The 25,640-nt window shown below is 34.4% G+C and overlaps 2 protein-coding genes across 2 annotated transcripts in view; one reads left to right on the plus strand and one right to left on the minus strand.

Moving 5' to 3' along the window:
* Positions 1-12,245, plus strand: part of LOC100376998 (mitogen-activated protein kinase 1-like) — a 52,348-nt gene extending 40,103 nt beyond the window's left edge. The window contains exons 7-9 of the mRNA XM_085491273.1: positions 7,416-7,525; positions 7,965-8,083; positions 8,710-12,245. Coding sequence (XP_085347399.1) covers positions 7,416-7,525; positions 7,965-8,072 — 218 coding nt within the window. The 3' untranslated portion in view covers positions 8,073-8,083; positions 8,710-12,245. The remainder of the gene's footprint in view (positions 1-7,415; positions 7,526-7,964; positions 8,084-8,709) is intronic.
* A 2,246-nt stretch (positions 12,246-14,491) lies between these two features.
* Positions 14,492-25,384, minus strand: LOC100377149 (NADPH oxidoreductase A-like). Its single transcript, XM_006825255.3, has 12 exons — positions 25,261-25,384; positions 24,130-24,268; positions 23,470-23,597; positions 23,006-23,150; positions 22,039-22,243; positions 20,138-20,357; positions 19,420-19,553; positions 18,980-19,144; positions 18,080-18,314; positions 17,848-17,931; positions 16,992-17,113; positions 14,492-14,905 (listed from the first exon to the last, which is right to left on the minus strand). Exons 1-12 carry the CDS (start codon positions 25,382-25,384, stop codon positions 14,732-14,734), a joined length of 1,875 nt encoding a protein of 624 aa, XP_006825318.1. The 3' UTR covers positions 14,492-14,731.
* Between the last annotated feature and the right edge of the window lie 256 nt (positions 25,385-25,640).

Genomic DNA, 25,640 nt, shown 5'->3' on the forward strand with positions numbered 1-25,640 from the left:
CTGTAACAGTGCTTAATGTATTACAATCTTGCATATTTAATGATGTCCCATGACCATATATGGTCATCGGATGTTTTTGTCAGCTCTGTTGTGCAATAACTTCAATATTGCATTGGTTGCATTTTCCTATCTGTAACAGTGCTTGAGATATAACATTTATGCATATTTGATGAGGTCACATGACCATATGTGGTCATCACATTAGTTAGTCACATCTCTTGTTCCATAGATTCGAAATTGCACAGGTTGCATGTTCCCGTCTGTAACAGTGCTTGAGTTATTACATTTATGCATATTTAACGATGTCACATGACCGTGTATGGGCATCAGATGTGTTAGTCACATATCTTGTCTCATAGCTTCGATATTGCACAGGTTGTGTGTTTCTATCTGTTACCGTGTTTCAAATATAACATTTATGCATATTTGATGAGGTCACATGACCATATATGGTCATCACATTAGTTAGTCACATCTCTTGTTCCATAGATTCGATATTGCACAGGTTGCATGTTCCCGTCTGTAATAGTGCTTGAGTTATTACATTTATGCTTATTTGATGAGGTCACATGACCATATATGGTCATCGGATATGTTAGTGACTTCTGTTGTGCAATAGCTTCAATATTGCACGGGTTGCATGTTCCTATCTGTAACAGTGCTTGAGTTATTACATTTATGCATATTTGATGAAATTACATGACCATATATGGTCATCACATTAGTTAGCCACATCTCTTGTCTCATAGCTTCGATATTGCATAGGTTGCATGTTTCTATCTGTGATTCTGCTTGAGATATTACAATTATGCATATTTAATGACGTCACATGACCATATACGGTCATCACATTAGTTACTCACATCTCATGTCCCACAGCTTCGATTTTGCACAGGTTGCATGTTCATGTCTGTAACAGTGCTTGAGATAATTCAATTATGCATATTTAATGAAGTCACATGACCATATATGGTCATCACATTAGTTAGTCACATCTCTTGACCCATACCTTCGATATTGCACAGGTTGCATGTCCCTAACTCTTGCAGTGCTTGATAAATTACATTTATGCATATTCAATGAGGTCACATGACCATATATGGTCATCGTGTTTGTTAGTAAAATTTCATGTACCATCACTTCAATATTGCACTGGTTGCATGTTCCCGTCTGTAACTGTGCTTGAGTTATTACATTTATGCATATTTGATGAAGTCACATGACCATATATGGTCATCACATTAGTTAGTAACATCTCGTGTCTTATAGCTTCGATATTGCACAGGTTGCATGTCCCTATCTGTAACAGTGCTTGATATATTACATTTATGCATATTTAATGAGATCACATGACCATATATGGTCATCTTGTTTGTTAGTAGAATTTCATGTACCATCACTTCAATATTGCACTAGTTGCATGTTCCTAACTGTAACAGTGCTTAAGATATTGCAATTATGTCTATAAAATGAGGTCACGTGACCATATAAAAGAACAAAAAAATATGAAAAAACATTCTAAAATCTTCTTATAAAAAACGGCTAATCGCCTGGACTTCCATATTTTGGAATTAAATACTATGTCATATGATCTTTCAAAGTTATTCAGGGTTAGTTGATTTGTCGAAAATTATGCAAATGAGATGCAAAACAAAATTTAAAAAAATTCTAAAAAAAAAAGTCACGTGACCGCTAAAGTTTTTTTTTATGAAATTTGTAGCCCTTGTCGCACTGCTACTATCATAAAAAAATTGGAGCACTCAGACCCTCAGAAAGGTGCGCAATTCGGCATTGAAAATTTCGCCTTTAATCCAAGATGGCGGCCTGGTCATGTGACCTATGTGTCTGAACTTAGGATATGCACCAGATCTCATACAGCTTTACCATTGTGGCAAGTATGGAACTGATCGGTCCAACGGTGTTGACATAAAGCGTGACCAAAAATTTAGGCGGAAGAATAATAATAATAAATATAGCTGCGTTGCAGCAATGTCGGGTTTCGAGCCCACTGACTTATTAGCAGCATTCCAAAACCAGCATCATTGACAAGAATATATTAAAGGATTTGCATGGCCTTCATACTAAACATGTTACATGTTCCTGTCTGTAACAGTGCTTAATGTTTTACAATCATACATATTTAATGATGTCACATGACCATATATGGTCATCGGATGTATCAGTCACTTCTGTTGTGCAATAACTTCAATATTGCACTGGTTGCATGTTCCTATCTGTAACAGTGCTTGACATATAACATTTATGCATATTTGATGAGGTCACATGACCATATATGGTCATCACATTAGTTAGTCACATCTCTTGTCCCATAGCTTCGATATTGCATAGGTTGCATGTTCCCGTCTGTAACAGTGCTTGATATATTACATTTATGCATATTCAATGAGGTCACATGTCCATATATGGTCATCTTGTTTGTTAGTAAAATTTCTTGTACCATCACTTTAATATTACACTGGTTGTATGTCCCTACCTGTTAGAATGCTTGAGATATTGCATTTATGTATAATTAATGAGGTCACATAACCATATATGGTCATCTGACATGTTAGTCACATCTCCTGTTCTTTGTATTCAGTATTGCATTGGTCGCATGTTCCTACCTGTAACAGTGCATGAGATATTGCAATTATGTCTTTAAAATGAGGTCACGTGACCATATAAAAGAACAAAAAAATATGAAAAAACATTCTAAAATCTTCTTATAAAAAACGGCTTATCGCATGGACTCCATATTTTGGAATTAAATACTATGTCATATGATCTTTCAAAGTTATGCAGGGTTAGTTGATTAGTCGAAAATTATGCAAATGAGATGCAAAACAAAATTTAAAAAAATTCTTAAAAAGAAAGTCACGTGACTGCTAAAGTTTTTTTTGATGAAATTTGTAGCCCTTGTCACACTGCTACTATCATAAACAAATTGGAGCACTCAGTCCCTCAGAAAGGTGTGCAATTCGGCATTGAAAATTTCGCCTTTAATCCAAGATGGCAGCCTGGTCATGTGACCTATGTGTCTGAACTTAGGATATGCACCAGATCTCATCCAGCTTTACCAATGTCGCAAGTATGGAGCTGAACGGTCCAACAGCGTTGACATAAAGCGTGACCAAAAATTTAGGCGGAATCATAATAATAAACGGAACAATTTCAATAGGGTTTCGACCAAATGGGCTCGAAACCCTAATAATAATAATAATAATAATAAACGGAACAATTACAATAGGGTTTCGACCAAATGGGCTCGAAACCCTAATAATAATAATAATAATAATAAACGGAACAATTACAATAGGGTTTCGACCAAATGGGCTCGAAACCCTAATAACATGTGTTACAATGTATTGTACTGAGTAATCATAGTTAAAATGACTGAAGATTGTTGTATATCCTTACAAAGTTTGGGTGTTCCTTAGATCGGGGGGGGGGGGTAAGTGACATTTCATCTTGTGAAGATGAAGAAAATGAAAAATTGATGTAGAAAATTTTGTCAGTATACCATTGTTTTCTGTAGCAAAAATGCATCTCAAAAGTCAGCTTTGTGAAAACATAATTATATAGAACCTTAAAAGGTACTTTTTGATATCAATAATATTGTGTCCTCAATATGGTTTTCCGTGTTTTAGAGTTTTTAGTCCCCGTTCGGACGAAGTCCGAAAATGGGGACTTATAAATTCGGTCTCCGTGTGTCCGTGTGTCTGTGCGTCCGTGCGTTCGTCCGGAGTCATATCTCGGAATCCCTTGGACCGATTCCGTTCATTCTTTGCATGCGCCTAGTACTTTATGTGGGACATATGCACATGCAGTGGTTTAGCGATTCGATTCAAAATGGCTGACTGGCAGCCATCTCGTTTTTTGAAAATGTTGTATTTTGGACATGCTTTGTCAGTTTTCATTCAAACTTGGTACATAGATTATACATGTTAGGATACATGTCCATGACGATTTATTTCACATTTAGATCAAAGATGGCCGACTGGCAGCCATCTTGTTTTTTGAAAATGTCATATTTTGGACATGCTTTGTCAGTTTTCATTCAAATTTAGTACATAGATCATACATGTTAGAATACATGTTCTGACCGTCCGTGAGTTCCTGAGTCTGTCTGTCTGTCCGTCCGTGTGTCCGTTCGTCCATGCGTCAGTCTGTCCAGAGTCATATTTTAGAATCCTGTTGACCGATTCCCTTCATTCTTTGCATGTGCCTAGCACCTTATGTGGGACATATGCACATGCAGTGGTTTAGCGATTCGATTCAAAATGGCCGACTGGCAGCCATCTTGTTTTTTGAAAATGTTGTATTTTGGACATGCTTTGTCAGTTGTCATTCAAACTTGGTACATAGATTATACATGTTAGGATACATGTCCTTGACGGTTTATTTCGCAATTGGATCAAAGATGGTCGACTGGCAGGCATCTTGTTTTTTTTTATTTATGCGGTATCTTGGACGTGCTCTGTCAGTTTTCATTCAAATTTGGCACATACATGTACTTTATACATGTTAGGATGCATGTCCATGACAATTTGTTTCAAAATCTTGTCAAAGCTGGCCGATTGACAGCCATCTGACTTTTTGGCCTTACTACTATATTTCCACAATTTATGTACCATTTTTATTCGTATTTGGCACATACATCATACATATCAGTGTGTTTCATAATCAGATCAAAGATGGCCAAATAACGGCTGTTTTAATTTTTGGCCATATTACTACTACACAGAACACGTGTTTTGATGTAAATAAACAATCTGTTGTATACGCCACTTGGAACTCAAGTTTCAAGGACACTCTCGCGACAACCCCTTTCAAACATTTAACGGGGACTGTGTCATTTTCAATGACTTGTTTTTTTTTTTTTTTAAATATATACATATATACATGTATTCAGCTAGGCTATTAAGAGGAGTCTGGATAAGTGTTTTAAGATAAGGTTTTAGTAAGCTCAAATGTAATCATGAAATTCACTTCCATTTATTTTTATCTACACATCAACTGCAGTCCTTACATAAAGGATAGTTTATAGCCATGAATCATAGCACACTTTATTTGAAATGAGTTTAAAATTTTCTATTCATTTTGTGGGAAACAAGTTTCACTAAATATACATAATTTTGTTTCTTTGTCTCCTGGCATTATTAAACTAGAGTTCTCTCTGATAATCTAATAACACAATGAGACTTGACTCGTAACTGCATGTGACCTCTGTCTAATCGAAAGGCTATCAATCTAATAACATGACTTTGCTGTGACTTATTAAACGTGCTGATATTCCCTTTCTAAGGATGCCTTGAGCTTTCAACCACTTACACTTGACTGAATGCTGACTACTGTTTAACAGCTCTGCCAGTCTTGGTGGTGGGTGACCCAACACATGTATACATTTCCTGACTGTAGGTTCCGAGAAAACACCATAATGTCATCTTACTATTTTTAGATGAACGTGTCCTTGGTTACTGTGTCGTACATTTGTAGTCCCTCCAGTCAAGAACATTCTAGTATATTCTCAAACATAACGTTATATGCTGAAAATGCATGCCATAAATTTCTAATGAAATATTTGAATGATATTCTATTACTGATGCCAAATATTCAAAGGTTCCCAGATAGTATCATCGCGTGTAAAAATTCTAAAAGCAAGGACTTGATGACTATAGAAAACAATTCAAGAAACCAGTGTGCTTTGCAGACCAATATTATTGAAAAATTGCTTCAAATCAAATCAAATTGGGCATCGTGGCAAACTCTTTGCGCATCGTGGCAAACTCTTTGCGCATCGTGGCAAACTCTTTGCGCATCGTGGCAAACTCTTTGCGCATCGTGGCAAACTCTTTGCGCATCGTGGCAAACTCCTTGCGCATCGTGGCAAACGCTTTGCGCATCGTGGCAAACGCTTTGCGCATCGTGGCAAACGCTTTGCGCATCGTGGCAAACGCTTTGCGCATCGTGGCAAACTCTTTGCGCATCGTGGCAAACTCTTTGCGCATCGTGGCAAACTCTTTGCGCATCGTGGCAAACTCTTTGCGCATCGTGGCAAACTCTTTGCGCATCGTGGCAAACTCTTTGCGCATCGTGGCAAACTCTTTGCGCATCGTGGCAAACTCTTTGCGCATCGTGGCAAACTCTTTGCGCATCGTGGCAAACTCTTTGCGCATCGTGGCAAACTCTTTGCGCATCGTGGCAAACGCTTTGCGCATCGTGGCAAACGCTTTGCGCATCGTGGCAAACGCTTTGCGCATCGTGGCAAACGCTTTGCGCATCGTGGCAAACGCTTTGCGCATCGTGGCAAACGCTTTGCGCATCGTGGCAAACGCTTTGCGCATCGTGGCAAACGCTTTGCGCATCGTGGCAAACGCTTTGCGCATCGTGGCAAACGCTTTGCGCATCGTGGCAAATGCTTTGCGCATCGTGGCAAACGCGTTGCGCATCGTGGCAAACGCGTTGCGCATCGTGGCAAACTTGTTGCGCATCGTGGCAAGCTTGTTGGACACCGTGGCAAGCTTTATTTATGCAATTTATGCAATCAGGTTATTATTCATAGGAAGTCAATAACATTATTACCCGGTAGTTTAAAATGGCTTCACAAATAATTACTATATTCACAATGGTTTCTGTCATGACTCCAGGTTTCTATACAAGCAATTGGCCATTGAACGCTTGATTTTGCTAAGCAATGTCCTGAAATGATTTATACTGATGAAAACTAGGTTTGGTTTATTGTGAAGTGTGTAGCTGGATTTCTGATGCCTGTATTGTACTCTAATATTAATGCCAAGATTATGAATAATTGCAAAATGCTTTGAATAGATATTGGCTAAAATTGTCATTATTTCGGTTTTATGTATTGATTGGATTTATTGCATTCACATTTATTTATTCACTGTTGTGGCCAGATATTTAAACAGTGTTAAGTATTGTCATGCTAATTGCACCCTTTAGTTAACATTTTTCAAATTGACAATATTTGGAGGCTGAGTGATCTTATTGCTAATGAAAAAAGAGGTGGGCCTGGATCTGTACGACACTAGGGTTGGGTGTGTATGCCTGGGTGCTTCTAGCACTGAATAATCCTAGTAGCGGTGTGGGCTCTGTATTGTCTATCCATAGTACTTGGGTTATGAAGTGCACAAAATATGGTGAACATTAGGTGCACTCTACAACTGTATCTAGCTTATTATGTATGCGTGTATGCTTCATCACTATCTCAAGAACCACTCCATTGGATTTCAATGAACTTTGGTAAATGCATACTTCGATGTACCATAATCTGCAAACCTGATTTAACTTAATTCAGTACATGTAGCTAGAGAGGCCAATATCTATTTGCATACTACTAATTAGGTATTAATTATCCGCGTTTCTGCAGTATTTCAAAATTTATTTTATTTTTTCAGCCCTTGATCTGCTTGACAAGATGCTGACATTCAATCCACACAAGAGGATAACTGTGGAAGAGTCACTGGCACACCCCTATCTTGAACAATACTATGATCCAGCAGATGAGGTAAGCAATACACTGCTGGCATACGCCATTGAGGTTTATAGGTGTTGAGGGTCTTGTTATTCGCACAGCTTTTTTAGAACGATATTTTACTGACAATTGATATTTGTTGATTAACCTTTTCACCACCAGCTCCCTCTTTTCTTCAAAAATTAACAAAATAGTCTTGTTTATAGTCTGCAATTTCCTTCTGAAGATTGGGACAAAAATAGCCAAATCTTGAGTAAAAGCTGAAAATTTACTGAAATTGTTTCTGTTGGGTCCAAAATTAGGATTTATTTCCAGAAATATTAAAGAATATAAAAAAAATACTGCAGACAAATTTAGGCGAGGAGGTCTGGTGATGAAAAGGTTAAACAATTCGTTATAGATACTGATTTATTTCCACCAAGTAGTCTGGGAGAGTCCTCATCCTGTTCTCATTGGTTCTCACTTTCTCTAGCCTGTTGCTGAAGAACCTTTTAGTTTTGAATGCGAGTTGGATGATCTGCCAAAAGAAAAACTTAAGGAAATGATTTTCGCTGAAACGATTGGATTCAAGGCGAATTAGGCCAATGTTTGGTGAGTAATATTATGCTAAAAAAAATACATTTTGTTGTGGAGTCATGACTGATGCTTTTTGCACATTCTGACTTGAAACAAATATTGTCTTGATTCTTGATTGATTCCTTTTTTTTACTTATTCCTACTGTTCGACAAATGTTTTTGCTTTGATTCCTGAAATAATTTTTGATTAGATTTTAACTAATAATATTGAATGCCATAATTTTTCCCAACAAAATTTGATGCAATTACGTTTTTATGTATTTTTCTATAATTTTTCCATTAATTTAGGGCCAGATGACAAATAAATAAAAAAATTACGCAAGTTTTATTTTGTGAAAAATTTTAAAAAGTTGACTTTGGTGTTCATTATGGAGGCATCAGTGAAACTGCTTAAATCAGTGTCCATAATAAAAGTTGGACATATTGTTCACAGGAAGACTGGTACGACTCAAACCCAAATTGTTCAGGAATTTTTGGAACAGCAAAAACGAAAGTTTGGTTTTAAGATCTATTATGTATTGGTGAAACCTACCGAAGGTTTTGCAAACCGGTGTTCGATTTTCCAATTGTTGAAACCCATCTAACAGTTGATATGTTGCTATGACAATTTCTTCCTAATATTTGTTTTCTCCAATTCCCAGGAATGGTCAGCCCAGCTGAGAAAATGAATCTGTATTATGGCCTGAGCTGGTGAAGCAAGAAAAAAACTAGGGGTCAAAGGTCAAGAGTAGATTAGTATCTTGTATAATGATAGTCTTTAAGAATTCTTGAGAAATGCATTAATTTATATTTAGAATATATGAATTAACATAACATTTGCAGATGAGTGGATTATCATCTGTACATGTACAAATGTATGGGCCGAGAAACCTTTTATGAAAAATATAGAGAATTTCTTTTTTTTGTACTTTGTGTGAGAAACAATTCCTGTTATTGTATAGAAGTGTATGTCATTTTTTTATTTTTAATGTTGGGGTGGGGTGGGGTGGGGTGGGGAGAAATAATTAATGGTTTTTGATTTTGAAAGTATAATATCTGTGCCCCAGAGGAATAGTGTATTGTGAGATCCCGTTGAGGGAGAGAAGTTTTAATTTTTTTTTTTGTACTTTTCAACCCCGAAGGTTTTTAGATATCAGTCTAATCTTGTTCTAAGGGATACCATACTGTTTGAGTGTAGCTCTATTATGCTATATCCTGAACTGTATTGGTGTTTATAGTCCTTTACATAACCATGTTGAATTCAGCTACAATTTGTTGCATGTTATTGTGAAATACATACTTTGTAGCATTCTAAATAGCTCTGACAGTGTATTCAATTGTGACAATTCTGGTTATATTTTCACCTATAGCTCTACAATTGTTTTTTGGTCTAAGAGGGAGGGGGGGGGGATTCCATATTGGCTGGTGATAATGTAATAATCTGGGTGTATGGCGAGTGGTTTCATTTTAGAACATTCATCATGTTTGAAACGGCCACTGCACGTTTTGGATACATTTGTTAGGCGACACCATTTATACTACGTGAACGGTGAAGCCATGTGTATCTGTGGCTTGTCAAATTAGATTTCAACGTCTACCTGATGGGATTTATATTTGTATATAGCTGCAAATCTTCTTTTTTTTTTTTTTTTTTTGACAAAAACTGGTATCCAGTGTTTAAGTTTTCTTAAATCATTCTGATGCTCTCCATTGTCACTTCTCTTTTAAAATCAACAATTTCTCTTATGTACGTTCCACTGCCTCTGTCTTATTGATTTTCGTATACATGTATTCTTTTTATTGCACGTTTTTTTTTAAAACAGTCACGATGAATAGATGAGAATTGTATTGATAGCAATGAGGTCATTGACCTTTTGTTACAGGAATTTGACAGAGGTGTAAATACGGGGGCTTGAAACTTACCAAGTTGTGAGTGTTGACATGGTACCAATATACTGTGCAAATCGCGTAAACACGGAAATGGCAGTCTGAATTTTTTTTTTTTTAATTAGTCTTTAGTGATATATTTTTCGCTTTTGCATATAAAATTATTGCTTATGAATATTTTCAAAATTGAAATGAATCATAGTTTTATAGGATCTTAGTATTGTTGGTATCAAATCCTATGAAATATACATGTGTCTGGTTCCACACTTCAATGTTAAATGTACATCTTTGACCAGGGTATAAAAGTTGCAGAGTCTTATAAGCCTGATTCCAATAGACATTCATGTTTAAAGCAGCACTTTCAGAACACTTTCAGAATTCCACGGTTCTGGTATTGTATTTCTGTTCCCTTGTTACTCTATACGGACATCACATACATTACACGCAGTTCAAAAACGTAAATTTTGCTCATGGGAGTAATTATAGTAATTAATCAAACTATTATAATCAAGTATGACATTTTTATAATTGTTTTAATTTACTAAGCTTGCGTGTAAATGCATAACTGAATATTATCAGATCTCTAAAGGTGGCCCCAATGTGTAAACATTTGTTGTTATTAGAGTACTTCTAATACACATGTGCAATTCTGACCATGCTGCTTTAATAGGAGGTACCAGTGTTAGCATACCCGGTACATAAGAAAGAGTGAAAACAAATTGACCGAAAAGTTGTTGACTGCTGTTGAAGATACATGTACCTAATAATTTTTGATAGCAGGTTCAATATTTGATCTTTGATGCATTTTCAGACATAGATAATTGTTTTTTTTTTTATTTCTCAATTCACAATGGAATAGCTAAATACCATTATTGGATGTCTGTTATTATATGCTTGTTAGATTGCACTCTTGAATTGTGGGAGATTGTCATATAATGTGGCTTTTGTAAGTTTAAATTTTGAAAGGCTTTTTGTCGCACTATGTATTGTGTACAAGTGTTGATGGCTGCTTTTATCACACTCACTCGGTACGACGTTTTCTTTCAATATTCGTCGCCAAAACAAAAATTCTAATGGGGTTAGATTTCTATTTGTCCAATAATTTTTCTTTTCACATATTAGCTTGAAATTTCACAATAATGAATACAAAATTTGGAAAAATATTCCTTAGTATACTAAAAGACGTTTTCTTCATTAATCAGCACAAAAACAATTAAATCATGTCTGTGAAAACTTTTGAAGATTTTTTTCTAAATAAAAGATTTTTGGGCTGTAGTATATATATGTATATTGTAATATTGCAAGACTTGTGCTTTAGAAGCCTTTAGTGTTGTAATCTTGTAAATTGCGCCCTCTATAGGTGAAATATTACTTTTGTACTGCAAAATTGGATTTTTATGTAATTTGAAGCATCTTTGCATTTTTTTCCACTGTCACTCCAAGTGAGCACATTTCAGACAAAGTGTAATGTATATTGTGGGGAGGGTGAAAAAAATAGACCCCGAACTGTAATGTATTCTTTTTTTTGGTTCTGTTTGTATCTCTTAATTGAGCTGTGTGAGGGCGGCACAGCTCAAATAAGGCTGTAATTGCTTGTACATAAATGCAGTGTGAAAACTGTAGCCACTCTATTGTGTGATTGAAAGCAGTTTCATGCGGGACATTGTTACTAGTTTTTCCCCCGTTGTTGATCTTGATATGGGATGTACGAAAATGATTCATCACTAGTGTTGAATTAGTTTTCGTACAAAGGTGAAACTAAACTTTAACCCGCTGTGGAACTTCGTATCCAAATCCTAAAACTAGACATTATATATTGAGCAACGACGCAGACTTTTATTGTCTAATATACCAAGTTTTTTGGTCATAATAGATTTTTTTATATTAATTTATAACCAGTCTATTTAGGTGCATCTTTAAAACTTTCCAGATCTGAAAAATTACTACGTTAATTAAGGTGTAAATACCATATTCACAGTCAGATTATCCGACTTTCATGAATAATTAGGAGTGAAGTCTGAACAGTTGAGGTGTTAACATTGCATTGTGGGTATTCACCTCAAGTGAACATCTTGTACATGCTTCTCATATTTTCTACTTCTACTATGAATGCCAATAGTCTTAATATCATGAGGTGAATTTCTTCAACTAGCAGTGACTTTGTTTCATATAAACATGTAATCAACTATTCCATGCTTCCAGTGTTTTACAACTATTATGGTATTTTTAACACAAGTGCTATTATATCAGTTCGCTGTTCTAGCTATTATATTAAAATAAAATAAAATAAAATGGAATCATTTCATTTTCATCCAGTTTCCCTGCATTGATTTGGGGGTTTGGAAGACGTACTGCGCTTGCATAAATTGGATGTTTCTGTGCTTAAAAATAAGTTGTATTTTATGTTTTTGGTTTGTCTATCACGTGAAACGAAAAAGTTGGATAATTACTATAGCCTAGATTCTCATGTGTCACTGGTGTATTTTATCTGATGCAACGTACACCGGTCATTTGTTCACATTCAATCAAAACAGTTTTGTTAAAAATATCACATTATTTTGGCTATGTTCCGTCAACTTTTTGTTCCAAGAAAAAAAGGAGATTTTAAAAATGTTAAAGCATTATTTCATAAACAAATCATTGTTAATGACACTGTCAAAGTTGCAACTAGGGGGAAATTTTATTCATGCCCAAGATAAAGTAATATGCCCAGAAATCAAGATACCAGCAAGTCTTGTCTTTTATCGGATCACAAATTGAATTGTCATGGACATTTATAACGTGGAATCAAATTGGATATGCAAATAACTGGTCATGTGACCAGGTAAATTGTTTCTGAATGAATTTGTAGTGTATAGTCAGCAATTGAGATTGAATAAGACGTATCTAATGTCATAAAAAAAATCTGGTATATTAAATTTGCAATCTATTTCTCGTATTTATGCAACTTTTGTATTCAAAGTGCACATCTCCAGTATCATTAAGCATGTGCGAATTGTCATGAACATGTTTCACAATATGTATAGTATAATGTACCAAATTTGAACAAAAAATGAAAAAGCATGTCCAAGGTGTGACATTTTCAAAACCAAAATGTTGGCAGTTTACCATCTTGGGTTGAATCACTTATAAAAACCACTGCATGTGCACCATACAAAGTACTAGACACATGCAAAAAATGACAGAGTGAATTATCAGTCTCAGTTTTCAAATGCCCCATCACAAACGTCGTTCTCGTACTGATCAGGAACGTATACATACAGAGACACCATACATTCAATAATAACAGCAAACTGCACCATTATTTTATCTTCAGATCTGAATGACCAGTTCTTGCCTATCAGTCACTGTTCACAAGCACAAACTGTAAACAAGGATGGGCAAGAGTTCCTTTTGTACTCCCCCCCCCCCCCCAGTTACCCAATTCATTTGTATATGCCTCTCTAGATAACTATAGATATCCTTAGGAGGGGCATGTACAATTAAATGGGGAGTGCTGGAGGGGAGGGGAGGGTTAGCGTTAGGGATGGGGGGGGGGTTACAAAAGGAACTCTTTCCCAAGGATGATAGTCCTGTTTTTACTGCTATGTTGAGTGGAACAGTAACACATTAGGTAAGATATACTAGTTAGTTAGTAGATAAAATAAAATTTTAACATGTTATAAATAGTATATGCATAGACAAGTTTGCAAGAGCTCACACGTTGGTTTCTGTATGCCATGCTGAGAGACTATACATTGTACATGATCAACCCCCAGCTAGTGCTACTTGATTAATAGATTTGAAGTTCAAAGTTGAACATGAAACAGATGAGAGAATTAACCTTAAACACTTTTTTGTAATGCTACATTTGACCCACAATATTTTTGTGGAAACAATAATCATGAAATGCAACAGGTTAAAAAATACAGAAATAAAATATTTAAATGCCCCCCCCATCTTTCCTCACATTTCATTTTTGGGGTACTAGAGGTTCTTATCCTTTATAGACAGACATACCTTCAAGCTCTAAAATGATTTTGAAAGGTTTCCTGATTCAATCATTGTTTACAAATCTAGCTTGATTTAAAGCGAGAGGGTTGTCGCCTGCGCATGCGTGGGGATTGAATCCCAAGCGACGATAACAACATATGCTGCAAAGGCTCATGGCACAGTCCCTCTATCACTTGCTCATGTGTAGACGCTTGTCTGTAACCAAAGACACGCTATGAAATCTGGCGCAGGCGACGACTCCACCCGCTTTAGGAGGCTCACTTTAAATCATATTCTTCAGTTATTTTCTCATTACCCAATCACAATCTCAACGTCACAAACTTTCACACCTGAGGATTTTGGTTCAGCTGGTAAAGACATTGCTATGCAGCATACTAGTTGTTTCCATGGTGATCGGTCATCATATCATATCAGCCAGATATTGATAAATAAGCCTCAAATAAATCTGTTGACAGTTGTAAAAATATATTGGGAATTTGCTGATGAAGTATTCACTGTATTATCGTCATGGAAATAAGCTTCTGTGACTGGCACAGATTAAAATTTACTTAAGAAACATCATCATAAATTCATTTTAATCTTTAATTCTGTTACAGTATAAATATTTATTACATGTTTTAAATACTCTTGATGAAAATATGTTTCTTTACCAACAGATTTGAATTCCGAAATAACTACAATTTTCATTTTTGGAATGCAACAAACGTGGTGAAATAGCCATCATAGTTTTTTTAATTTTGATTAGCAACAATAAAATTGGAATGGGATTATACTTTGTGGAAAGGATGGTGGTGAAAGATTCCATCATGTGACCCACACATCCTTCTGATATCTCTGACTCTCCTCCAATAAAGTTAGATATTTGGAAGCTTCTGATTGGTCCATATTGCCCTGTGACTGACATACATCCAGCAATGCGCTGTGGACATCATTGGACATGTGTTTGGCATCACCACACACATACAAATGTCCTCCATCCTAAGAAACAAAAAATAGAAATCAGAGAAAGTTTAGAAAGAACGTGTGCTGAAGGTATTGGAGGCATGAAGTACAAATGAGGAATACTTTATTCACACATTAAGTAAAATTTGTGTTTATTGCATGCAAAATAATTGAAACATTTCTTAGTTTGACCATAGTCTTGTTTTTGTCATTTATATTTACAGTAGGCATATGTACTTCTAATAGAGCAAATACAGTATTTTAAAATATAACTGCAATTTACCTGAAAATTGAATCATGGAGAGACCTAACTTTCCAAGTTAACTTTTTCACAACCTCTCTTTCTCGGCTAAATTTGTCTGCCCTTTTTACTTATATTCTTCAATATTTCTAGAAATGAAACCTAATTTTGGCGCCAACAGACAAAATGTGAGTCAGTTTTCAGTTTGTACTCAAAAAATTTGCCATTTTTGTCCCAATCTTCTGAAAGAAAGTGCCGACTATAAATGAGACTATTTTGTGAATTTGTCATAAAAAGAGGGAATTGGTGGTGAAAAGTTTAACAATTCTCTTGAAGGCCTCCTCTAGTTTTTCTACTTTTGCTTCTCCTCATAATACTTGATGAGGTTTTGAGTTGGGGTTTAGGATAATACTCAACAATGACATTTTCCTTTTGGCATGAAAAATGTTTTGATCAACCAAAATTTTGATTGATGTTTAATTTGTGATGAAAATGCATATTATCCAACTGTTTTATTTGCTGAATTTTACTCTTAAAAAATTTGATCGATCGAAAAATATATCATTATTTTTTAATCTAAAAATCTGACCATTTTTTCAAAACTAATTATTTGAAAGTGGTCAACATTTTTACAGTAGTCCTCTGATACTATAGTCATATCAGATTGTCAGATGCCTTCATTACAGCACTGGTTGTATGTCAGTATATGCAGCATTACAGTTATGCATATTAAGAATGACACATGAAACTAATAACAGGTAATCAATCAGAGATATATTGGTGGAAAAGTTGAATATTGGCTAATTAATATGCAAATTAGGTCATTAATTTAAATGGTTTCCATTGAAAACTAATCCGGTTTGAACATTACCCAAGATCATCTATGTATCAAGTTTTATTGAAATCTGTTAAATGGTTCTTGAGAAAAAAGTGAGAAATTACTATGCAAAGTAGGTAATTAATATGCACAGATTTCAACTAAAAATAATTAGGTCTGCGCATTATCCCAGTGCATCTATGTACAAAGTTTCATTAAAATCTGGTAATTGATTCTTGAGACACACAAAAACAGCACACATACATGTACATACTCACAGACACACTAAACCACAGAACGGCTTCCCACACAGGAGTAAAAAAAAATGACAATAATCAGGAGCAAAAAAAATCATGTTGATCATTCCTAAAACTTTATTCAAATCCTGGCACTATTATGTGAAACAATTGAAGATAATATAATATGTAATATTCATTTCTAATGGTTTTCAGTGTTGGTCACGGTGATCTTTTTTCTGCTCCAGTTTGTTTGTTTGACACTTCCAACATGTGTGTATTCATGAAGATTTGATTCAGTTCTGAATAAATGTACTGTAGAATACTTTATTTTCGCTATTTTCGCTGAAGGGATGATTCCGTGAAAATAAAATCCAGCGAATATACTTTTTTTCCTATATTTCACATTAAACTCATCAAAAATCAGTGAAAATAAATTCCATACAAAATTCCCAAAAAGCCTTTTCAGCGGAAATTAATTCCAGCGAAAATAAAGTATTCCACAGTACTTTATGGAGCATGGTTAAATCCAGACAGATCCTAGAATACTTTCAGCAATTTCGATATCCATACCATCAAATATAGGTCTCTTAGTTTTAATGACAATCCATCCATGGATCAGTGTGCTACAGATTCAATGGCAGGAAAAATGGATGCGTACTTGTATGATGGGGCCAACTTGACAACAGAATTGAGCATCAAATTATAACAGATGAATGTTAGGTAGTCCCAAACAACAGATGTGTCTGTGGCAAATATATACATACTGTTATTACCACTAGCATTAACAAAGACATTTTTAACATTTTGCACATGTTGACAACTCACTTGTAAAGTCTTCCAAACAAGGCATGCATCTTGAATGAGTAAATCTTGTACGTAGATCTTTGATTTCTGATCTCTTGAGAAAGCAGTTCTCAGCGTCAGATGACCCTCATTGACCCACGTCTCTTTAGAAAATATAAAGCAACAACTAAGAAAGTCAAATAACAGTCACTGAACAATACAAAAACATACAAATATTTCTTGGTTACTAAATGCTCTTTGAATGGCTTTTTGACTTGGTGGCAGAATGGTTCAACAGTGGCCGCAAAACCACTTTGCTACCTGCTACCACATATGGTCGCATCCAGTGTTTTTGAGGCACTCATACATAAATGACCAGCCATATAAATATTTGGTTCAAGACTCAAAATTACAAATATCCAGAAGCAAACAATTCCTATCTAAACCAGCTACAAGTTGATGATGAACACTGAATGGTGATCATACTGGCCGATGCATAGTTGAGGTTGATGCATTACCGTACTGCCCGAGTGCAAACTTTGCAGTATTCTCATGATAACCTTATATTATACATGATTTCCCAGCTTGTAGTAATAATTTAATGGGAGATAACAGCCTAATATGGCAACGAAAAACTATTTGCACTGTGTGAGTGTTTGCATTCTGTGATAGCATTTTTGTTTTTTCACGTACTCATTTCTGCACCCGAAGTTTACAAAGGAAAGTGTTCAAATTTGACATAAACCCAACTTACAATTTCCAAATAAGAAAGACATGCTAATAGAACACTTTGGAACATGTTAGCATTTTACTGACAGGTAATTGCTATTGTTTTTGATATCTGATGTATAGCAATAATACACACTGACTGATTTATTAGTTTATTAGGAAAACTTACCCATCTCATCATGGTATAGAAAGTCCTTGTCTTTGTTCCTACAGCCAAAATATAAAATGTTCTTTCCGACTGACTCATCATGAACTTGAGATAAAAAAAAAAACTAAAAAAATGTTGATCCTACTCTGAATTCAATCAATAGAGCGCAAACTTATTATAAATCAAAACATAATATCAAATATTTTCTGTAGTCATAATTCTAAACTAAATGAGTTACATTCCATTTGCTTACTTCGCTCCTGGATAAATGCCCTGAATGGAGCGATGCCTGTGCCTGGGCCAATCATGATAATAGGTAGGTTTTTGTTCATAGGCAACCTGAAGTCTGTATTTCGGCTGATAAACACAGGACATGTTTCAATGACAGACATCCTGTCTTGCAAATGAGTAGTTGCAACACCAGATCGTAGTTTGCCGAGTACTTTGTATCTCACTACAGCAACAGTTATACAAGCAGTATTTTTGTCCTACAAGCGATAGGTACAAGAGACACATAATGCATAAAATACATAATCAGTAAACATACTTTAGCAGTATAAATTATTGGTCTAAAAATTAGAAATATTTGTTTTCCTGAGCAAATACATCCCAAGAAATTCAAAATGATTGCAAGAAGGGATGAAAAAAAAAAAAGTTTTTGAAAAGAGAACACTATTGTCATTTTTGAAAAGAGCACACTATATTTTTCAAGTTGCATTTCCACTTTCACAAATTTGTGTGTTATTCTCCCGAACCAATATATCCATCAATTACTAGTATCAAGATTGTTTATGGTTAATGAGAAATTAACTGCAGAATATGAATAGGGGATTTTAAAAGAATCTACATTTGTAAATGATACTGAGTTAGGGGGCTTTATTTGTATTTGAAATTCAGTTACATTGTAGGTATTTTTGACTAAGAGATAAGACCCTCCAGTACTCTCAAAATAAAATAAGCGGGAAGGGGAAGTGAGGACAGGATATGTTAATATATCATATGTTTGAGTTAAAACAGCACCATTCAAAAATACTTTATGTTTTTTGCTTGTTTTAGGAGTGAAGTTTTTACATTTTTGCAAAGTGTGAATGTTACTTTAATTTCATTTTTTGATCAGCAATGTGTTCATTTGCGTAAATTACATACAACTTACCTTTAGAGGAGAAGATGATATTGAATAATAACGTGGCTGAAGTCCTTTCATGTTAGTCAATATGGTTTCCATGGCAACACTCTCATAATTAAATTCTTTTAAGACATCAACAACTTCTCTTTTTTTGAGGTATTCATCCAACATTTTGTTTTTCTTAACAGATAACTGAAACCAAATTATAAAGTGTTTTTTTTTTCGTTTTGGTAACGCAATACACAAAATTCATGGCATGATACACACAGTATTAATATGCACCCTCTGGAAAAATAAAAACAAAAGTGCAACATGGTACACGAGGGCGCTATTATAATTTTAAAATTATTTTATTTGTAATTTTTTTATAAATGTTTCACATAATACCATTCGACCACTATGCTACCACATAATTATCATTTTCTATTTTTTACATCTTTGCAAATGAGAAATTTTAACCGACTGACCCCATCAACAAGTAGTCTATTAAGTGTGTTGTTCATATCTTTCTGACCATGCTGTATTACTTTCAATAATTCTGGTTTAATATTCTTCAAATCATAATACATCTGTAGCAACTTTTTTAGCGAGATTTTTCCATCTATACAAGAGAACAAATACAGAATTTAATTTTTTCTATTTTGTTGAGCACAATATTAAAGCAAAAAAAAAATACCAGCACAATGAAAATTGTTTTGGCAAAAAGTGTCAAAAAACAAAAAAGCTTCACTAAAGTTAGAAATACCGGTAGTATTTGAAAATTAGTGCTTTACATATAATCAGTATTACAGCGTAAAATACAATCCTCTGTTTCTGGTTTCCACTCAACAAGAATGTACTGTTTATGTGAAATTTGACAGTCATTCACTGAAAATAAACATGACAACATGAACAAGAACAGCTATCCTTCAATTACATAACGAGCAATCAAAAACAACTTGTTGGTACTACTGTAAGTGATATACTGTAGTAATACCTACATAAAGTCATTACATCTACGTAATAGTGAAGTCATCAATGCCAGCTATAAATACACTGTAGCCTTGTTATAACGAACTCTTTGGGAGACATACAATTAGTTTGTTATAGTGAAATGTTCACTATAATGAAGCACATAATACATTGGGTTTGTTATATCAGGAACTTCATTATAAAGATGTTCATTATATTGAGGTTACAGTGTACCTGGTTTGGGTTGATACGCCCACTGAGGTGGGTTCAGCTGCTCCTGCCCGGTGCTGCCCAGAACTGATAACAGTTGTTCTACATCAGTTGGGTCATTGCATGGATAAATCCCGAGAGCATCGCCTGAAATAAATTCTAGTCCACTGCCACTCAAATCAAACTCACAATGAATTGTTTCTTTGTCATCGCTATCAATAACTGTAGTAAGATTACGTTTAACCTGTAGACAAGAATACGTATCAGCTTTTAATTCATGGAACCATCAACTCAAGGATGTATGAGATAAAGGCATGCAACTGGGGTGATATGTGATTAACATGCAAATTTGAAATCACACGCATTTCAAAGAGACCAACAAATCGTGAGAGAATGTACATTTCCAGAAATACTAATGCAAATGCATAAGTCTGTGAAAAACTAGTTAGTGTTGATTTCAGACTGTTTTCGTAAGGTTCGTAGTTACTTACATAGCTCTGTAATAGTACATAAGTTTTGTGTTTTTGAATACGGTGATAATCTTGTTCATTTCAATTTCCGCAATTAAACTTTTCTAAGCGTATTCTTTGTAACCATTGGTTGAAAATATGTTTGATTGACAAGGACGAAGACTGAGAACTTCAATCACATATCAACACACATACCAGAAAGTAGATATCAAATTTTGCATATCCTTATACTATGAATACTGTGGAATACTTTATTTTCGCTGGAAGTAATTTTCGCTGAAAAGGCTTTTTGGGCATTCTTTATATGGAATTTATTTTCACTGATTTTTGATTAATTGAACGTGAAATATAGGAAAATTAGTATATTCGCTGGATTTTATTTTCACGGAATCATCCCTTCAGCGAAAATAGCGAAAATAAATTCCAAACGAAAATAAAGTATTCTACAGTACTTGAAAACACCAACAGTAAACAGTAAATGACTTTATTTTAAATACTGTTTTCCTAAAAGTGACAATAAGGGTTGTGGATATTTAATATTCTCTTTGTGTAAACATGGATTTTATAAACATGGATTCCTCTGGAAATTAATCTAAAAATGTGTGCAAACTGTTTCTCTTCCAGGGTGAAAGAAAAAAGTTGATGACATCACATTCTAATTGATAATTCTGTGACAATTTTAAAATGAAAGATGATGATAAATTGTTCACCCCTAGTTATTAGGTTGAATTCCTGCTTGTCACTGACCATGAGTTAAGGTAACAACACATATTCTAATTAATGTTATTATGAAAAATACCTGATTTAATTGATGTAACAATTAACCCAAAAGGGCAAACAAAAATGGAAATGAAACAAAGACTAAAAACAACTCAGTAGCTGGCCATAGTAATTGAAATCACCTTTGACCTTTGCCCCTAAATGAAGACATGTTTGTTGTTAAATAAAAATAAAATAAATACCTGATTTATTTGATGTAACAATCAACCCCAAAAGACAAAAAAAAAAATGGAAATGAAACAAACACTAAAAACAACTCAGTAGTTGGCCATAGTAATTGAAATCACCTTTGATCTTTGCCCCTAAATGAAGACAAGTTTGTTGTGCTATGTTTTAATTACCCCCGGTACCCATGGTCTTTTGTACCCAATGTCATTTGTAAATAAACAAAAGATAACTATGAGCTTGTGCTAGAGGGTGCATTGTCATAAACCATTCTTTGGGAAAATCCTCAACCCTCATTTAAAAGCAAAATTCACACATACATTTTCAAAAATAGTTTAAATAATTTAGTACACGACTGAAACAACATTTTATGTTTCAGAAAACCCCTTAATGCATCTTGTATATAATGTGATATTGAACAAATCTCTTCAAAATTTGAAATTTTTTATTTGATCAAAGATTTTTTTTGCAAAATTTCCAAAACATTCATTAATGTCACATGTACTTTACCTTCATTTTAGCCACAAATGGACGTGTTCGACAATATCCATCATTGTTGCAAGGTAACCGAGATGACATGTAATCAACTCTTGTCTCTATAACAACAGTTTCTAGGCAACTAATAATTTTCTTAATCCAGTCATTGATGACTGTCCAGTCCTCCATGTCCACATTAGACCTCTCAATCAGTCTATTAGCACCTAAATATAATAACCTGTACAATATACTAAAATTCAGTTGCCTCCTTTAATTTATGCGTAAGAGAAACAAATTTAATACTACTGTGTACTGTCTAATGTTTGCCCACTACCAATAATGTTCTTGTAATAATTGCAGTGACTAAAATGTCATGCTGAGTCTTCAGCTAAAGAATGCAGTAAAATTTACAATCTTATAAATTTTTTTTATTTTTACCTAATTCGCAAAACTTGACTCATGTGTCTTTTAATTGCAATATCACTGTAAAATGGTAAACCTGAATGAAGGCAGAAAAAAAATGTTTCCGGCCAAATTATTTTTTTTCAAAAATGGTGCAGTAATGTTGATTTAATTTAATTTTTATTTTTTGGCTAAAATATTTTATGATGCACAAATTTTCCATGTTTAATCAAATTGTCGATAGAGGGCGCTGTGCAGTGATGAAATAAGTGATAAGATTGGCCATATGTTTACATTTTTGTTAACCAGCATGCAAATTCCTGGTAACAAATGTCGCTTAGAAATAGTTCATGATCTCCCATGACAACGTTGCCGATTTTTTATTTTATAAGCTGGAACACATACATGTATATTTAATTTTATCTTCAAGTGTGTATGACCAGCTCTTGTCTACCAGTCATTGTATGCACGCAAAACGTAAACAAGTGTATTGGCATATATACATACGTAGTCATGACAACAGTATGCTTCAAAGCATCCATCGAAAAAAATACAATTTTTCACTGACAAAAAAAAAATGAAAAACAGAACAAAATACCTGGAATCTATCATTTGTCCCGCTCTACAGAAATATCGATAGTTAGAATCACCCAAAGCCAACACAGAATAGTTGAGATGACGGAGGTTGGAATCGGTTGTCATGACATCATTATACCATGGTCTAGCATCAGAAGGTGACACACCTAGGAGTAAAAATACATGTACACATGATATGTGCACAATGCATATATATATTCATAAACTCAATAAACCAGTCTAGCGCCCTCAAGTGATGAAGCACAATGCACTATTATATGACATATGCTATGAAGACGCCACCAACATCAAAGCTCAATTAGGTGCAACGACCAATAAGAACATTTGTATTCGCCGCCTTCGATTATTTTGTGAATGTGATTTACAAAAAAAGAACCCACGATTTGCTGATTCACAAATTCTATATTTGAAAGAGATGTAGTGATAGGATTCTTGCTGCAGTGAAAGGGCAGCTTTTATACGTACCATCGCCGCTTGTTGCTATGACAAGTAAAAGAAGTTGCTCTTGATCAAAACTGATGAGTTCATAATCCTTGGCATTTAGTATGCGTGGTTGGAATATATCATCCTTAGAAACAGAAAAGTCAACAAGTCTATGGGAAAAGCAACCAAAAGAAAACGAACATCAAGCCTATTAGAAACTTTGTGGGGGGTTGTGGGCAGGAATGAATTTGGTGGGGATAAACAACTTTAAAACAATTTATAAAAAACAAATTTGACACATTGAATACAGTGAATTTCATGAAGACGCATGCTTTTTTTTATAAATTCTAAATACATATTTATAAATATTTATAAATTCTACTTTAATACCCATTTTGGGAAGGAGGTCAAAAAAATTATGCAAATTAGCTATTTTTTATTTATTTCTATGCAAATTAGCGATGCTATTTCCATCAAAGTTTAATTTTTTTGAATTAATGGACTTCCTTTGATGTAATGAATGACTAGCATTTAGCTGTATCAAGAAAATATATTTCATATTAACCATCACATATTTGATATACTCAATGTATGATTTACTAGTCCAGCCTTAAGTAACTTTAAAAATAATTTTTAATCAAATAAAAAAATATTTTCACAAACATAAAAACATTTTTTTTCTTCTTTATGGAAAATTCTCACCTGTCATATAGTTTCCTAGCAACATCTTCACTGAATCCATACTCAGTAGCATACAGAATGAGTATTTGTTTGCCTGGATCAGTATATACCGTCTTGTACCTATCCACTGAGATGACATCACTGATATCCTCACTGCAGTCTGTGAAAAATGAAGTCAATTTTGTTCAGTGTTAGTTTACATCAACAGATCATAATAATTATCAACAGAATTATGCCTATATTTTTAAACAATAGAAAATTAGCTCCCTGCTTGGAAAGTCAAAACATTTTTTTTTCATTTTACTTTAACATCATCATTTTTTGTGTTTGCATTCAAGTGATGTCATCATTCTTTGTGTTTGCATTCAAGTGATATCATCATTTTTTGTGTTTGCATTCAAGTGATGTCATCATTCACAGTGGTCAAGTTCAAGTGATGTCATCATTCGTTGTGTTTTCATTCAAATGATGTCATCATTCTTTGTGTTTGCATTAAAGTGATGTCATCACTCTTTGTGTTTGCATGAAGTGATGTCATCATTCTTTGTGTTTGCATTCAAGTGATGTCACATTTTCAAAGAAAAGATTGTACATAATTAATAATTTGTTATTCAGTTTTGATTCTCCATGAGCAAGGATGTAATAGTTACAACATTATGTTTGTTTGTTTTTTCATAATTCTCAAAAAATTTAACTTTCACGAAAACTTAAAATACAAGCTTTGGCAAAGCACAGTCCTTGTTCTGTATTCAAATGGCAAAGGTTATCCTTAGCAGCCATCAAAGAAATGCGGTCATTTTTTTTTTTAATTACAGCGATGTAATTATTGCGATCAGTTGTTGCTGGCAAAGTACTGTAATGGATGAATCACTGAAAAATGTAATGTGCAAAAAATATCTTAATATGGTTAAAAATCCCTAGACGGAACAACATGTATACAAGGCTAGGCAAAGGTTCGATAACAGAAATTAACTTATCGCTGTTATTACACAGGTTTTAGCTGATATTGTGCATGTACAGTGTACATATATATAATAAACTGTCATGATCAAACAAGTGACTGTGTCGACACTCCACTCTAGAATTTCATTTTGACTCGTGCTGTGAGATTCAGATGGACCAAGCACAATCAAAGGAATGTCAGCATCTCACCTGGCCCCAGGTCAATGAAATCGTCGATTGTGTTGGAAACGTGCGAACTGTTGGAAGAATCCAATAACGTGTGTACGATGTATACCACACATGACAATAAAAAAATCAACACCATCAGTAGCATCATGGCGTTCCTTTAGTTGTCATGTTTTTTTCTCAGCAATATTTTTATCGAAATTTTAATAAAATTAAGACTAACCAAGATTTTGAACTTTGAGCTCTGTTGCAATTGTTTTCAGTATGATTTCGATAACCACTGTTATTCAGATATCACGTCTGAGTCTGCGCAGTACTAAGTAAGGATCTCTGGCAATTTCCAATCAATCACCACAAACACGTACACACGCGAAGATAATTCATAATCACGAAAGTAGCACAAA

Source organism: Saccoglossus kowalevskii, chromosome 16 (genome assembly GCF_978046115.1).
Source record: "Saccoglossus kowalevskii chromosome 16, keSacKowa6.1, whole genome shotgun sequence".
NCBI lineage: Eukaryota > Metazoa > Hemichordata > Enteropneusta > Harrimaniidae > Saccoglossus > Saccoglossus kowalevskii.

Excerpts from the sequence above, each read along its gene's own strand:
- LOC100377149 (XM_006825255.3), bottom strand. The coding sequence starts at position 25,384 with ATGCTACTGATGGTGTTGATTTTTTTATTGTCATGTGTGGTATACATC. Across the intron at positions 23,151-23,469 it reads CATAGCAACAAGCGGCGATG|GTGTGTCACCTTCTGATGCT; the intron begins GTACGTATAAAA and ends TTTTACTCCTAG. Across the intron at positions 20,358-22,038 it reads CATTTGTGGCTAAAATGAAG|GTTAAACGTAATCTTACTAC; the intron begins GTAAAGTACATG and ends TCTTGTCTACAG.